General features: G+C 31.0%; 1 protein-coding gene across 2 annotated transcripts; it reads right to left on the bottom strand.

Moving 5' to 3' along the window:
- Positions 1-398: 398 nt before the first annotated feature.
- On the bottom strand, positions 399-17,583 carry LOC148612483 (uncharacterized). Of its 2 annotated transcripts, XM_088593967.1 has the most exons (10): positions 17,403-17,583; positions 14,026-14,095; positions 13,447-13,538; positions 12,624-12,795; positions 12,044-12,245; positions 10,994-11,151; positions 10,223-10,293; positions 7,987-8,043; positions 6,789-7,112; positions 399-5,406 (listed from the first exon to the last, which is right to left on the bottom strand). In XM_088593967.1, exons 1-10 carry the CDS (start codon positions 17,492-17,494, stop codon positions 5,247-5,249), a joined length of 1,398 nt encoding a protein of 465 aa, XP_088450093.1. In that variant the 5' UTR covers positions 17,495-17,583; the 3' UTR covers positions 399-5,246. The 2 variants fall into 2 exon arrangements, with proteins under 2 accessions (XP_088450093.1, XP_088450094.1); XM_088593968.1 differs by lacking the exon at positions 7,987-8,043.
- Between the last annotated feature and the right edge of the window lie 191 nt (positions 17,584-17,774).

Raw genomic sequence — 17,774 nt, 5'->3', positions numbered from 1 at the left:
GTTTTATAGGCTTTATCAATCAGGTATGTCATAAACAATAGCAATACCAGAGTGCCATACAGTTTCTGAATCAGTCCACTGAACCATGAAATTTTGCAGAAAGTGTCTATAATTACCCTACAATACACATGCATTTGTTTGAGAAATATTTTCCATCCAAAGAATCAGTTTTGTGCCTCAATTTTTTTTATATTCCAGATCTTGTTTTGTAATATAAGATATGTACTTAAACTTTCAGTAAAATTGGTTATGGGGCCATATCCCCCATTGTTCCTTTGTATTTATGACTGGTATATTTAGATGCATTTAAAGTTTATGAACACTAATAAACAAATAAGTAAATATGCTCCAATTCTTCGCAAATACATACTATGGGGGGTGGGGGAACAGACACTAAATTGCATTGTAAAGACTTTTATTTATAACAATTATAAGTATACAGAATAAATTGATTTAACACTGGCTTATAAATGGCATTATTCACATGGTACACATTAATTTTGGTATTTTTAAGTGATGTATACTTGCTCTTAGAATGTTGTGCATACAAATCAAAAATACATTAAGTCATTTGTTATTTTCTGGAAGTTCAGTACATTATAAACAATTTTATGAGACATGTAATAACATTTATCAGGTACAAAGGTAATAATTTGAGAACACATAAAAATCACATGACTTTGACTAATTGGAAATTATAATCCTTGTTTATGAAATTCTCACAATAAAACATTTATATACCTGTACCATAAAGGAGAAGGTCAAGGTTAATTGTGACACAATAATGCTAGGAAATCAATTTTTTTCTTTATAATAATGGAACCTCATAAAAGTTCACATATCAATCTACATTATGTTGTGCAAAATTAAAGGAAACATTTTCTTAACTACACCATAATATAAATTCAATTTACGAACTAATGTGTGTGTGACAATGTCTACATATATCTACATTGTACATGTATGTCTTTCTTACAGTACTTACATGTCAAAAAATAGAAATTCCTTTTTTAGGGAGGGGTGTAAAATTTTAAAATGGAAAAAGTTGTTAAATATGACTGAAATGTCTACACTTTATGGAAGTAACCAGTACTCATAGTTGTAATCAACAAAAAGTAATAAAAAATAATTGACAAAATAACCTTTAAAAGCCTTTACAAAACCATTTGTCTTAACCATGCTACGGTTACATTCAAATTCATTCACTTTGTTGCACAAACAAACCAGCTCAATTAAACTTGGCTCACGTTTTATAAGCAGCATATATTGTCAATGTGAACACAGTATTTAAAAAACATATCACAGATAAATAACAAGAAGTTATAAATGTATTAAGGGAATAACCATTTGTTTGTGGGCATACACCTAGAAAATAAATAAATTTTCTGACCTCAGACCAGACACTTCATGAAGTGAAATGAAAATAATCAATCTTGCCCTGATGTGGTTGAAAATAAATTTTCTGACCTACAAAAATTCCAAAATAAATACTATGACCCCACAAAGTTTGCTAGGCCCCCTCAGAATCAAATGGTTATCCCTAATCAATAATACAGGTATAGAATCAGGTATATTTACTATTTTGACAATTGAATACCAGTAGCTACATAAGTTTTTTGATATTTCAGTAACGTCCTCCAGGGGGTTCAACCCCTTTTTTTCTGATAATTTTGTTAATTTTGTGCATCACTGGGGTAAAATTTGACCATAAAAACCTTGAACCCCCTCACAGGATCAAACACTGTAACGTTCAGTAATGAATTTATTGTGCTTATCCCAATATTGAAGGTCCAAACAAATCACCTCAGTATTTCAGTGAGCCAGATTAGGTGAGTTATGTTACTGGTGATACTATCTGTATACAGCCAGATATGGTGAGTTATATCTTTGGTGATACTATCTTTTAGACCCTAAAAACTAGAGATGTAATTTTCTGGTACACAGTGTCATATAATGCATGCATGACTGAAAAATTTCTAATATAAACAGCAAAGGAAAGAAGAATTACTTTTTTATAATCAATTTAATTTCATGGAATGTTGAACACAGTATAAATGATTAATTCTGAACCATAAAAAAATGTATTCCTGAAAATATAAACCACCACAGTAAATTGTACCAGTTTAAACTTTGTAAAATAAATGAAACAATACACTTAAGTAGGTCAATTAAGCACAAGAAAAATAAAGAAAACATACAAAAGATCTTTGCTTATGATACTAAGAGGATAACCCACAAATTAGTTACCTTTTCAGGACTGAATTTAAGAAATTTTTCCAGTAACTTAATTTAGCAAGTACTGACAATTTACACTCGCTGAAGCTGAATCTAACTTCTTGGGTTATTTTTTAACTGAACTTCTGAAACATCGATTTCCACAAGCAAATGTAAGCAAGTGGAAATAATTTCTACTAGCAAAATTGAAAATTAACTTGCATTTAGCAAGTTTTTTCATTTAAATTTGATCCCTGCTTTTCCAGGAAATTCTGAGAAAAACCTTTCATGCATGGAATTAAGTTTCTAACACTGTATGCAAATGTATAGATATAAACAAAAAAATGAATTTCTAATAAGATATTCATTCAAGGAAAATGAAATAGCAATGAAATAGAATGAAAATATGAATTATCTGGTTGAAAAAAGTACATTGAATTCTGCCTGAATAACCTTAAAACCCTTCCTGAACCAGACAATTTTGAAGTCAAAAAGAGGTTTGGTTTAGACAGATGTCACTGTATTCAATAAAAGACAAATAATGTTCTTCAAGCAAAATCCACGACAAAACCTCTGATTGGTCTGTAAATATGTAAATCATTGTGAACAAAATATAAGTAGGACAGTATTTACTAAAATCTGGTCAACCAACCAGTTTCACAAAAAATTGTCATAGGTGTATATACTTTGACAGTAACATTTACTCTTGGTAACTCTATCATTGTTCTAACTCGTGATCAAAATGGACCTTCAGGTCTCAGATTAAGAGTACCTGCTCCTAATTACACTCACTCATTACATTAAGTAACTACCAACATAAGAATCATGCAAAATCAAAAATAAAAGATTCATTTGGAAAAATGTCTCATATTTTGTTTTTATGTAATATAACTTTAAGAATTTTATTGATGGAGTGGACAATGATTTTTTATATGCAGCTTTTAGTGAAAAAAAATAGTGTTTTCATATAATAAGTTATCTCTCCTAGCATTCCATTGACTTTTTCCAGGCAACAGAAGGCAGGTAATAAGAAATCATTGTTAAGTTTCAATATCCTGAAATAATTTTATAAAAATACACAATTTTTCCTCCCATATCTCTTCCCTTTTGATGATTTTTAGGTTGGCAACCACTTAAAATTAATTCAATATTATCCTGTAAACATTTCTGAGTCAAAATGAAACGGGCTAATACTGGTTACTATCTTTATATAGTAAAATACCTAAAATGTCTATGACTAGGTACATGTATTCATAATAAACTGGAAAGTAATGGACATTTTGTATCAAAAATCAGTAAAAATCATTGCTTAAAACAGCTTAGAAACTCATCCAGCAAATATATAAAAAAAACCCTTAAATTCCATGGCAACAACCTCAAACATCTACCTCATTTGCTATAGATCTTATAAACAATCTTCTATGCACTAATTTGTGACAAAATAAAACAGTCTATAAATGATAATGAAAATCATGACACTTACAATTCACAAGGCATCATAGTATAATCATACCATTAATAAGACTGCAAATTATATGGGGTTCTACACAAATAATAAAAATTTTGAATAAGCCAAAGATTAGTTGAATGCATCTCTACAAAACATATCACATAAAAACATCTTATTAGTCTTAGCTAAGACAGCATTTTCATATCACGTTGGTGCATTTAATTATAATTTTATTGAAATGCACTGAAAATGAACATTCCAAGGGCAGATAACTCTGCCAAAAACCTTATTTTTCTAACATTCTATTGAAAAATTTCTGAGCAAAGCCAGTGATGCAGAGATCAAATAATGTTCTTTTCAAATAGAGAAAGTATCCTTGAGTGATATTACATTGTCAGATTGGTGGGGTTTTGACATACATGTTTCTGATTTTTCCCACTTTGCCTGATTCTTACAAACACTTACACTTAAAAAGTTATGATTGAAGTCAACACTATCAGTAATCACACAAATGTATCACTAATAATGAGGTCTATAATGACTTCTGACATATCATTGAAGCCTACATTGGAAACAGTAAAAACTTTAAAAGTTTACTGCAGTGCAATCAAGAAATGACATTTAACCTGAACTTTGTCATTTAGGGTTTTCTATTGCTAAGCGATACTTTATAACAATTTTTGTACACTTTCAACTGGAAGAAGTATTATCCCTGACAACATGTTCAGAACTCATGGATGGTAAAATACTTCGGTAAAAACAACAAAGCAGTTTTTCAGTTCTTGTACTAGGTAACATACTTGTTACTCATCTAACCAGTGAAATTGTTCATTAGTTTACTAATTAACAAAGCTATTGGAGTCTTCTCATTTTCTAATAAGAGATAAAAAGCAATATTCCAACAGTATTACATAGTTTTAGTTTGAATTTGACTTGTTTCTTGTTTACAGTGTAAACCATATGGTAACAACTCACCAAAGGTCATTTTGCCTCTCTGCAAAATATGAAAATTTGGGTTGAAACAATTTGATAGGAAGATGTTAATTGTTTTCATTTCTTTGTCTTTGGCTGTATTACCTCTGTTATTGGTAACTATCAATGAAAATTAAATCAAGAGATATAATATTCCTTTCTAATGTCTGGTTAAAATAAATACCAGCAAGTCCTTCATGATTTCTTAGTTTTTACTTTAAAGTATTATAATGTATTCATAGAATTTACTTTCATTATTTTCCATTTTCAGAAATCTCCTCAATTGCACATACCAGATAGTGAGATTCTTTTCAGAGGGTGCTAATTTTGGCTGATTTAAGCAGTCTGTCTAAAAACTTCACAATAAATTCTTCTTCAGTATTCAGTGCACCAATTAGTATATTGTACTACCAAAATTAGAAGTGCCAAATTTTTTACACCTGCCAAAAAATAGCCATATTTTATATCAGTTTAATGTTTTTGAACTCAGAAACTCTGCAAGTAAATCATTTGCCAAAACAAATCACTTACAGGGGTGAAACAACCTGATGTGAAATGATGAAGAACAAACAGATAATCAGGGTGAAAAGACTCCATAGTTTAGCACTAATCACCACAATCTAGTATGTGTGTAACGCCTATTTGGGAGACCTTGGTAGTGCTGTAGTGCTCCATTTACAGTCCAATTATAATCTGTTCTTGCCCTCCATGACGGGCTATTCTGTGTTCCTGGTGGGCTGGGTGACTGTTTTTGTTGTATATGAGGTAAGCTGTAAAATATAGACGTAAGTAGTTCATTATAGGTTAAGGGATAACGTATTAACTAAAAAAACTGTGAGCTATGTGATACCCACACTCTCCACTCACGAACCTTACAGGAAACCTCCAGAGTAATTCAGATGGAAAAACAAAATATACGGTGCACAATGGTGAAAGTTTCATCAGTAGTTTCAGAGGAGTTGCAGAATAGAACACTGGGGACAGAGGGATAGACAGCATGATTACTATATGCATCCCTCTTTGCTTGTAGGGGGTATAACATACACTGATGTCAATACTAAACTTAAACAGCCCTATGAGATTTACAGTCAAGAGTGGAATCCAAAAAAATTTGTCAACTCATTTACAACATTCATATAAGATTGGTATATTTCTATTTTAACACAAAAACTTTGAAAATGGTCCATTTCTCAAAATTGTTCATGTATCTCTGTGTTACATGTATTTAAATGTGAAAAAAATTTATTTTTGAAAAACACTTAGTGTAAAATTTTTTGGTTAAGGCTTGATTTTTTAAAAATTTGATATGTATCTGTAATTCACCAACAAATATGTCCATGCAAAGGCCACCCCAATGTCACAAATAAAAGAAGTATAACAGTGTATTTTTTTTAAAAGACAGCCGATGTGGTAAAATATTGTTCTTTTTACTTATAATTTGCAACATTTCCCTCTAAAATAATAAACACATGCAATGCTATTTAAATTTTCCATTCAGTTTTTCAAACGTCACTAATTTATCAGTATTTGGCCATTTGGGAAATTTAGATTATTACATTTTTCACTTCGTATGCTTTATCAGCCAGAAGTCATTTCATCAGTCCAGAGAGTCGTCAGCCTTGAGGGATGATAACATAAAAATGGCTGATAAAGCATATGATGTGATAAACACTATGTAATTATCATATACTTTAGTCAAATATCTTTGATTTCATGAACAAGGGTTGCCTCCACCATGTCCATGTTTGTAAACAGTTTTAAATTTTCAACAAATTACCAGAAAAGGGTGTGATAAAGCTCCCAAACAATTACTAAGAAGCATGTAATAAATTCTGAAAGTGCACCTTTATCAGCCTGTTCTTCATTAGAAAATCACTTTCATTTCAAGATTTATCTTTCTGTAAAATTTAGTCTTTATTTATAAGTATATGATAAAATTATGATCTGATGACTTGCCTTTCTATAGAAGAGTGCCTTTATTATCAAAGGGTAAACAATGAAACTCTTACTATTGCATAAATAAAATCAAAACATTTGATTCAGGTTATGAGTATAGAAATTGAATATTTTATCTCCAATTTTTAAGAAATAACATAACACTTAATTTTCTTGTATCTTTGACAGAATTCTGCATAAAGATTGATTTACTTACCTTCCAACATTATTACCATATTTCAAATGACCTTGACGACCTTGGTAATCCTGTCGTAGATTCAACATATCCCTGTAATTTCCTGAAGGCCCATTCCTCTGTAGCATTGGAGGGCTTTCAGGTCGAGATGGTTCTGGATTATAGTTCCTACTACGAGTACGTTCATTATTAATTTTAGTGTTACTTGGTGGGCATGATGGCTGAGTATTACTTGATGGCCTTGACCCAGGTGGTGGAGTGTTACCATGACGACTGTAAAGGTTTGCCCTAGCACCAAGAGCTCGGTCAGCAGCAACATTGCCTTGCTCCAAATCCAACCGAGGACTGTTAGAATAATAAAACACACACCATTTACCAGTAGGTTATTAACACAGCAATTCTTTTCCTTCACATATGATGTGACCAACATTTTAGTAATGAATGGTTTAAAGGTGTAAAAATCTCATTTCAAATGATATCAAATATCACTTTCAAACCAATGATCAACCAAAACAAGACTATTTAATCACTGCAAGTTATACAGAAATATCAATTGTTTTTTATGGTTGTTTTTTAATTCCCTTATAGCGGTTCTTTAACAGTTTGTAACAGTATCCCTTATAGCAGTTCTATAACAGAGTTTGTAACTGTATCCCTTATAGCTGTTCTATAACAGAGTTTGTAACTGTATCCCTTATAGCGGTTCTATAACAGAGTTTGTAACTGTATCCCTTATAGCAGTTCTACAACAGAGTTTGTAACTGTATCCCTTATAGCAGTTCTACAACAGAGTTTGTAACTGTATCCCTTATAGCAGTTCTACAACAGAGTTTGTAACTAGGTTAAAAAAAATCAACACTAATATTACAACAACATGAACAAATCTATAAAAGTAAAATTAAAACAGGGTTTCAACATAAAACGTGTAATACAAATTGTATCTGTCAATTTAAAACTAATAAGGAGCTTCCTTAATAATCATAATAACAATTCTTATTCACTTCAGAAATTAATACAGCAGTTAAATGTGTAACAGTCCTTGACATATTTGAAACCATGATAGAGGGAATGTATATGCAATACCAGAAAATAGACATGTGTAGCAAGATCTGTTGAATAAAAGTAATATTGTATATATGTATTCAAAGCGAGTCATTTCAAGGAAAGCTCCACATTGAAACAATCAAAATTTCCACTAACAATTCATTTGCAATTTTACCTCATACGCAAATTAACTGAACCTCTGGACATTTCAGACATTGCTTCTAAGCTTGAACTATTGTTAAATGTATAGTACGGTCATTATTGATACATGTAGAGAGAGGATAATAGTTAATGACTTCAGGAAACAAAAAATACCATTCAAAGATGAAATTCACACAAGCTGAATTAATACAAACCAGTGTGTTTGTTACCATTTTTCAAAAATTTAGTCTTCTGTACAATGAGTAATGTACATTCAAAAATAATTGTGATTTCACCATTTTAGTAAACAAGAGGCTCCCAGGAGCCTGAATCGCTCACCTGGTTAATTTTTTGCCTTTCAAGGGCAATAAATTTAACAAGGAGTTGTCCAACATTTTGACTCTGGAAGACTTTGGAAGGATCTATCATAAGTAGATCATTTCAGCAATTTAAAGTTTCTTTCTTTCTATCATAGTTTTCAAGATTTTGGCCTGAAAACTGTAAAAAAAAAAATACCAATCATTCTTCACCATTCAAGGGCAAATATCAGAATTTGGCTAAACCTAAATGTTTTGAAGATATATGCGAAAAACTACTGTCTGAGCCCTATGTTCTATTTTTAGAAATGGTGGCCATGTTTTATCTACAGATAAAAAATCATCACATCAGTTCTATGCAGGATACCTCAGGGACATTCATACCATGTTTGCTTCCAACTGGTTAAGCTGTGTCAGAGAAGAAAAAGTTTGAAAGAAATAACATTAAAAATATCAAAAAACATTGAAAAAGGGCAAGAACTCCAACATGGCTTAACAGATTAAAATGAAAAATTTGACCACAGATAGATCTCATCATGTTGAACACTTTTACCCTGTCAGAATTTGGCTAAACCTAACGGTTTTGGATATATATATGCGAAAAACTAATGTCTGACCCTTATGTTCTATTTTTAGTAACAACGGCCATTTTTTTTTTATCAAAAATCCCCACATCAGTTATATGCAGGATACCCAAAGAAACATTCATACCAAGTTTGGTTCCAATTGGTCAAGTAGTGTCAGTGGAGAAGAGTTTTTAAAAATTGTTAATGACGATGACAGACGCCAAGTGATGTCAATAGCTCAACTGGTGAGCTAAAAAGTACTTTTGGGCAGGTAGGGGGAGATTTTGTTTTGATTTTCTAATATTTGTGTATTTGGAGACAAATTCAGGGTTGGCATAATATTACTTGTAAGGGAAAACCTGTGAGGTTAATTTATTTCTGAATAAGTGTCAGAGAGAATAATTGAAATATGGGAATACCATTATAGCCTTCTGTAACAAAGTACAAGCTGTGCATATTTTTAAATACACAATCATTACAGTTATTTGGTCTCTATTCATCACAAGTTGGATAAAACTCATTAAATCATATTGCCCAGTATAACCCAGTAAACCCAGAAAACCAACACATTCCTAATAAACCTCATAATACCCTGATTTTTTGCTAACCCTGTATCAAAAACCACTGCAAACATATAAATAACCAAGATAGGTCTTTTAAAAAAGTTGTTTTCTCTATGTTATTCTATTTTTTTAAATTGAAATTAGAAACCATATTGACAGAATATACTGTTTTGTACATAGAAAGTTTTGCCTATGGTATTTTGTCTATGGATATCTTAATATTCATGTTTTATTAATTACTCCATCTTCCTTCTTCATTAAAAAAAATACTTAATAAGTAGCAGTCTTTGTAAGAATCATGCAAATTCTGTAATATGTGATACATTCCATAAAGGCAACACATTTTCATTTTTGGTATTAAGTTACGTTTTGGGAATATATAATGAAATGCATAATATTCACTCAAATCTGCCTGGTCTTAGGTGATAATTCACATCAAATATTCAATAGTTTCTATTGTATTTCAATGTCATTTTCAGAGTTAGCTCCCTTAATTGTGAATTTTTACAGTACATTCTATATATTTTTTAACTCCTAAGAACAAGGTGTATATGAAAAAAAAAACACATGTTACTTTATGTTTACTATACCATTTTAAACAAATGTCAGAAATAAAAATATGTAGGCTTTCCAACCATGAATCACATTTTGCATGATTCTTATCTGGAGTGGTACATAAATAGTATAAAGGCAAAACTAAAATCATAAGTACCGGTAATGACTTACTGAACAACAAAGTAAAACCTAATTGAAATATTTTTTTTCAATTCCTCTGACATTAAATTTTAAACAATAAATATTCTGAAACTTCCATCAATACTTACGTTAATCTTTCATGTACATTATTGTATGGGTCATGCCCCGATGAAGGTCTATTGCTCCTTCCATTATAGTTCTAAAATACACAAAGGCAATATTGCATGTCAAAGGATACTTTTCCTTCCATATCTTAAACTGATCCCAAAAATAACTTTTACTTGAAGAAGCAAATCACAAAATCATTCAACCAATTTGCTGTGATAGTATTACACTATATATGTATTTTTTACACTTCATAATAGGGAAATGATTTTGAAGCTAGGTTGACATGAAAGGATCACTTCTTTCATTTACAGTAACACTTTTACAGAATGTCACTTTTGTTTTCGCATTTGATTTTGAAAAGAAAAAAAAAGAAAATTAAATGGGAAACAGAATTATCTCCCTTTGATAAGGCTTGGGGTCCTGTCTGTCATTTTCACTGCTATAAATTTCACGTCAAGCAAATGATCCTGTATAACTCAATAATTTTTTAACAAAATTAAATTATAAAAGAAAATATATGAAACAAGTATCAGGCATCTTATGTTCCAGTACCAGGATAAGAAAGGCCATACAGCATTTATCAGACCACAAAACAGAAAATGTCCCATAAAAATCATTATTTACAAAGAATGTTATTGAATTGTCAACTGAAATCCTGAAACAAAGACACTATCAACCCATCAGCAAATTTATCATATTCCTACAATGGCAAATGTAAAAAAAAACTCTTTAATATTTTTGAGTATTTCTTGTTATACAGGTAAATAGTTCTGACATACTGACATACTTACATCATCATTCCGTGAAGGATGTGAATTATTACTGGCTTTCGAGAACCTCCCAGAAGGAGGATGATCTCTAGTATTCCATGTATGAGCAGAATGAACACCTTGATTTCTCCTTACTATCACATCATTATCAGGAGTCTTTTCACCTTGTCTGTAGTTATCTTAAAACAGATAATACATACATGTAGAAGTATAACTCTAAACCAATTTATTTTCCTGGATATTTATTCTTGTGATTCAGAATGTCAATTTTATTTTTGTGACTGTTTAATCCACGTGGTATAATCTAGTCACTCTCTCAATAGTGTATTCTATTATAAAGAGAGTCAATAGCAGCGATTTGTTTCCACAATTTTTTTCTTGCTCATGGAATAAGAAAAAAATAATTCACTCATGAAAATCAGTTGATTTACAGTACTTATATTGCCATTTTTATTTTTTTTTTAAATTTACAAAATACTTTTATCATGCTTTTTTAGGAATTACATTGTTTTCCTCATCACCACATCAACTAATTCCTTAAAATATCCAAGTTTTAACTGAAACTGTTATTTCTCATCGAAATAATTATATATATCCCAATATAACAGCTGTGCAAAATGAACATTTAATACTATTTTAAGCATGGTTCAAAAACAGAAATGTATCTAAAACTCGTATTGCAAACTCCCTGAACAAAGATGATTGGCATATATTTCGACATGACTTAAGAATTTTCTATTTTCATTCTTGTCTTTGCTGTTTTGAAAAATCAGAAAGTACACATTGGTAGTTAATTGCTTTGAAACAGCATTAATGTAAACATATTTTTTGCTGTTACTTTTCAGGTTTTTCAAGTATGGTTCACTTTCTGTCCTATCAAAAGTTTTTTTTTATATAGAGTTGTGGCTGTGATTGTGGTAGTTTGTCATCCAGCATCAACTATTTGAATTGAATTAAATATATGATTTCGTACTAGAGATCTGAAATTGTTCTTAAGTCTGTTATTCTTAGAAATTCAATTCTGAAAGATTTATGATTACTGAAATTGGCATTTTGGTTACTTCAACTTACATCGTAAATGTGAGGGATGTGTTGGAGGTTTTCCGTTTCTTTTGTTCTGAATATCAGTTCGGTTATTGAAAAATCCTTCAAATATCACAAAATTATTCACTTGTGGAATTTTTGCTACTAAGTTATAGTGTTTATGTAGAAAACTACTGAACTTAAATGATGGTTTGTCAATAGCTAAATGCCTTGGATTCACATTCATATCCTGAAAAGAAATAAAGCATTTCAAAAATAATACTTTAAAAGCTCTCTTTATGATGAATGATAGGGAAGCAGAAATCAGCAAAATTGATAAAAGGAAAAAAAAAGAATTTCTGGTTTGAAAAAGCAGAAAAAATTAGGTCTGCACTCTTCACAAATAAACAAATGGAAAGTTACTCAATATCTGTATAAAAAATGTCAAAAAACTCCTACCTGTCTTTTTTTTTAGTTTTCCTGGTGAATGTCTGACCATTCCATTGGCATAGCCATCAAGGAGACTTATGAATGTAAAACATGGCTTTTGATATTGCTACACCTTGATTCCCTTTAAAGTGTAAAAAATTCATATAGTGTACTTGCTTTTTGATAGTATAAAAAATACCTGTAAAAAGAAGTCAAACAATTTTCTACCAAGTCCCATTCTCTGTCTTGATTCATGAACGTAGAAATCTAACACACACAGTGGCTCCATTTCATGTTGGTGTCCTAAGGCATTGTACACAAACAATCTTTTATATCCAACTTTCAGGATTCCAACACTTGCACCCTTTCCACTGTCAAAATTTTATTTGATATTAGTGAATTAATTTCTAAAGTAAATCAAGAATTAGAATTAAATATACGCTTTTATAGTACCATTTTATTTCTTTATACTACTATTTTGTATGTAAATGGATTTGTTCTAGATAATAAAAGGCTTGTATGGTCTGCATATGTAAAACCTTGGTCTTGTGATGTCAAAGGGTCAATAGAAACAACTTGTCAAGTGTGAAAGTTAAAACTGCGAAATTCATACAAAGGAGCATTCAATACTTTATGTATTTACAATGTTCTTTACGTCAAAAGCAATTTCTAAGTCCCACCTATTTTTACTTCACCTTCATTGCAAGCATGATAATTTTAATTCTCATGAAGATTATAAAAAAAACTGTTCTTATATGTTAATACAACATCCATAGCAATAGGAAACCCTTATATACATATAAAGCATTATTAAAACAAGTCTGAAAATACTTTTTTCTTTGGGATTCATTTTTTTTACCATATTTAAAGAAGACAATGACTTCAGATAGAAGCATTTCCAAAATATAGTTCCCTCTATACTTTTCTATTGTTTTTTTCTACTGTTTGCTCAATTAAGCAATTAATCTCAATTAAGTTGCAGAAATTTCTTTTTTTTAAATGAATACTGATTGAATAATTACTTGTTAGCTTCTGCATCTTTCATGACATACAAAATATGGTCAGATAGTTCCAGTTTTCTGGCCAAAGTGATTGGTCCATGTAAACCTTGTGCCTGTTAAAATGGAAATGTATTATGCAAGTAGTTGGTCTACAGAATCATTAATCTTTTCCAGCAAAGAGGTAGGAGACTCAATAAATACTGCATTTTTTTCATGTAGTACAATGATTTTTTTGGTTGAATTTTTATCAACAATTTGGTGCACGAAACTTTTTCAAACATCACTTATGACATTAAATGCCACTCAATTAAAACTAGGAATGTTTTCAAATTCTACATTCTATTCCTTTCTTGTATTGCTGCTGAAGAACTTTATGTTGCATACCAATATAATGAAAATAGGTATGGTGTATATGTCAAAGAGACAACAACCCCACCTGGATGTAAATGTGGTTTTCTTTGATACCAATCATTGCTACAATTGCTGACTGGTTTTTTTTAAGTAAGATGTAATACAGTTGTACTTGTAAATACATCAATTCAGAAACCACTAATAATGGTAAATATCACAATTTCTACTTTGAATTTTGTGCAGTTTTACCTTTGCTGATGCTTCTCCCATACAATCAATAACCTGATACAGCTGTTTCCGTAATGTAAGATAGTCATATCTGAAATATATTTATACCATTTCATTCTAATAAGAAGCATACAGCTGTAAATACAGCAATGAAAAAAAAGCCTATAAAATACATGTATGTATATAAAACATGAAAATGTTGCATGGGCAAAAATGTAGATCAAAGAATCTGAAAATAAATTTTAGCATGTGAAAATATAAAGGCATAACAAATAAGAAGGAAGAGACATTTTCACACAATATTTCCTGGACAAAAGGATAATTTTTTTAACCATGATTTTTTCATTGAAACCTGCATTCTATTTTTTTTTATTTCATACATGATCTATGACAGATAATATGAATATGTTTACATCAAAATTTTCTATATAATTTTCTCTTAGGTCTTTGATTTAGGTGTTATGTTTGATTGTTACTTATGAAGTTAGCAAAATTATACTTGTAAACACAATGCAGTAAGGTTCATTGTTCCTTCTTTATTCACAAATGAAAGGATACTAATAACTGCATTCACTTCTACATCTAACTAATTTCTAATTACATGTAGAATTTTTTTAAAAACTACAATGATCAATTACAACATGAAACAATTACTGTGGGAGTATTATTGTTTGTGGGATACCAATTTTCACGGTTTTCGTGGGTCTGACTAAACATAAAATTTGGTTCCAAATGAAAATCTTTGCATTTCAAGGGCAATAACTCTAACAAGGAGTTTTTGACTCAAAAGAAGACTTAGGTAGGACATATCGAAAGGGCAATCTATCACAATTTTGAAGATATTTGCTAAAAGCTGTAAAAAAAAAAAAAAAAAAAAGAAAAGAAAAATCATTTTTTGCCTTTCATGGGCAATAATTGTAAAAAGGAGTCGTCCGACATCTTTTACCCATATGCAAACATTTGTACGACTTATCCTTAGGATCATTTCCGCAATTGAAAGAATTTGGCTACACCTAACAGTTTCAGAGATAAATGTTCCTGACCTTTATGTTCTAATTTTAGTAACAGTGGTCCAGTTTTTTGACAGATCAAAAATCCCCAAACCAGATCTATGCAAATCACCATAAGGAACATTCATACCTAGTTTGGTTCTAATTGGCCTAGTAGTGTCAGGGAAGAATATATTTGGAAGAAATAACAGGACTTAACAGATTAAAAATTTGACCACAGATAGATCTCATCATGCTGAACTCTTTTGCCAAGGCAGATTTTGGCTAAACCTTACAGTTCTAGAGATACAATGTGTGAAAAACTTCTGTCTGACCTCTATGTTCAATTTTTTAGTAACAGTGGCCATGTTTTTCCATGGATCAAAAATCCCCACAACAGTTCTATGCAAAGTTCCCCAAGGCACATTCAAACAAAGTTTGGTTCTAATTGGTCAAGTAGTGATAGAGGAGAAGAATTTTGAAAATTGTAAACAACAACAACGGATTACATTGGATGCAAAGTGATGGTAAAAGCTCACTTGGCCTTGGGTCAGGTGAGCTAAATAAGTGTTTAATCACGCAGCATCAGACTAAATTGGGTCCACCTTACTTATGCTTTAAATAGAAATTCAGTTTTCATATACAGTCAAACCTCGGTAGCTAGAACTCCAAGGGACCACTGAAAAGTTATCGTAAGTTTGAGAAATTGAAGTTCGTAGAATTCCAAAATTTTTTTCATTGCCGGTCCGAATTTGACTTTATCGTTAGAAATTTCTTACTTCCTACAAAGTTTTGTTATTTCTTGGATCTTTTTCATTTGCTTTCGGAAGATTATGCTGACTTGTGAACATTAAAAATGCTGTGTGTGCTTTTAAAAATGTTCATAGTTCGAGTTCCTTAGCCAATAACTAGTTTTCATCTGATTTTCTTTGATGCTTTCATCATGCTGACTTTGGAACACTCTCGAACTTCAATCAGTATACTATGTTAAGATCAAAACTACCTAATTAGTGATGACTTAAATTTCACATGTAATTAACTTAAATGACACTGATTGATAGGGTTTCAGTTTTTCACACCTTTTATTACCCAAGCTGACAAAATGATTGACTAGTCAGTGAGGGTTATTCTGTAGACTCTACGATTTATTTTCGAATGGACTGACAAGTCAGTTTGAGTGTTCAGGAAATCGAAGTTCAAGAAATCCAAGGTTATTTATATTGATTGTATAGGGGAAAATTTTGTTGGTACTTTGAATTGTGTTCGAGAAATCCTGGGTGTTCGAGCCATCGGAGTTCGAGCGAGTGAACTTCGTCTGTACTGTAATGGATTTTTTTATGAGAACAAGCAAGCCTCAGAAAAACATTTACTAGCTTCAATAATTAAATAAAGTTGAATCATACCTAGGATAAGGATGGCCAAAACAGCCCCATGGCACCCAAAATTTATGAAAATGACGTTATCAGCCTCACTAATGACAAACAATTCCATCCAAAGATAACTTGGACCATGACACTAGGACATATTGGAGGGTACAAATGTAATACGTTCCATTAATGGTTGTATTATCCAGTTTGTATTATCCAGTTTGTATGTAAAATCAGGAGTTTAAAAATAGCATTAAAATAATATACTTTGCAAATGCAATTGAGAACCACACCAGTCTAGGAAAACAAACGCAAGCTTGGATGATAAATACAATCGAATCATACAATGTAGTTTTTTTCCAAGATAGGAAAATTAAAACCCTATATCAAGACAATTTTTACCACAGTGTAAAATAATAAGAATAATATAACAGGGCTGACAAAATGAAAGACGGTATATGTATGAATTTATGTCTCTTCACTACTTCAGGAGTGTTTCTGGTTTCAACTGTCTTATAACAGGGCTGACAAAATGAAAAGTGGTATGAATTTGTTTCTTCGGGAGCATTTTAGGTTTCACATGCCTCGTATTATTGGCTGGATTGACTAAAAGATAGATTAACTAAGCGACATATCAACTAGGGACAAACCAACAAGGTATTGGACTATAAATATGCGGATTTACACTTGTCATTTTGATCCAAATTACCCAAGATTTGTAACAGAATAACAATTTGATGTTTGAGAAACAATGTAATTTTACATAATGACACCATGAATCTTTAATTTGAAGGAGAATTCAGTATGAAAACAACAGAAAAATGGGCCTATGTTATTTTCCTTAAATGCAACCAAAAGGCATAAGTGAAAATACGTTGATAAATACGTTAATCTGCAGAATTCATTTGCTTCAATATGTCAGACTAATACTAATGTTTTGGTATGTCATGTTGAGTGGCAAAATAAATAATTTACCGAATTTGATTTAAAACATTAATTTTAATAAAGTAGCAGGTGGTTGCCAACAACATCGTTTTATTACCCGTTTGCATTTTTCCTATATGGTGTCACTTTGTGGTCTAATTTCGTTATCAATCCATTAAGTAAATAGTTAACATTAAATTCAAACTCCATAATAGGCGAAAAGTAAATATCAAGACTTTAAAATGAATAAATAAGAGCAAAGGTGAAAGATTTCGACATATCTGGCAGCCATGTCTTGGTATCCGACAAACATGATAGATTCGCGCTAAATTAAAATATTAAAAATAAATGTGAACAATATAAGATATTGCAAGGACTTTATATACACTCGCTGGATATTGTTAGAAATTGTGCATAACAAAATTATTTAATAAATCCAAACTCCAAACTGAAAATTTTTTTTTAGCGGGTTCCGAAAATATTATATTTA

This window comes from Perna viridis, chromosome 7 (assembly GCF_037379345.1).
Source record: "Perna viridis isolate PV_CMFRI_1.1 ecotype Kerala chromosome 7, ASM3737934v1, whole genome shotgun sequence".
Taxonomy (NCBI): Eukaryota; Metazoa; Mollusca; class Bivalvia; order Mytilida; family Mytilidae; genus Perna; species Perna viridis.
This window is presented reverse-complemented; position numbering and strand designations above follow the sequence as displayed.

What these genes read in the sequence shown, in the direction of transcription:
- LOC148612483 (XM_088593967.1), bottom strand. Translation starts at nt 17,494, where the DNA reads ATGGAGTTTGAATTTAATGTTAACTATTTACTTAATGGATTGATAACG. An exon ending in ACATCCCTCACATTTACGAT is followed by an intron (nt 11,152 to 12,043) that starts GTAAGTTGAAGT and finishes ATCTGTTTTAAG; the next exon opens with ATAACTACAGACAAGGTGAA. An exon ending in AATGTACATGAAAGATTAAC is followed by an intron (nt 8,044 to 10,222) that starts GTAAGTATTGAT and finishes ATTTAACAATAG; the next exon opens with TTCAAGCTTAGAAGCAATGT.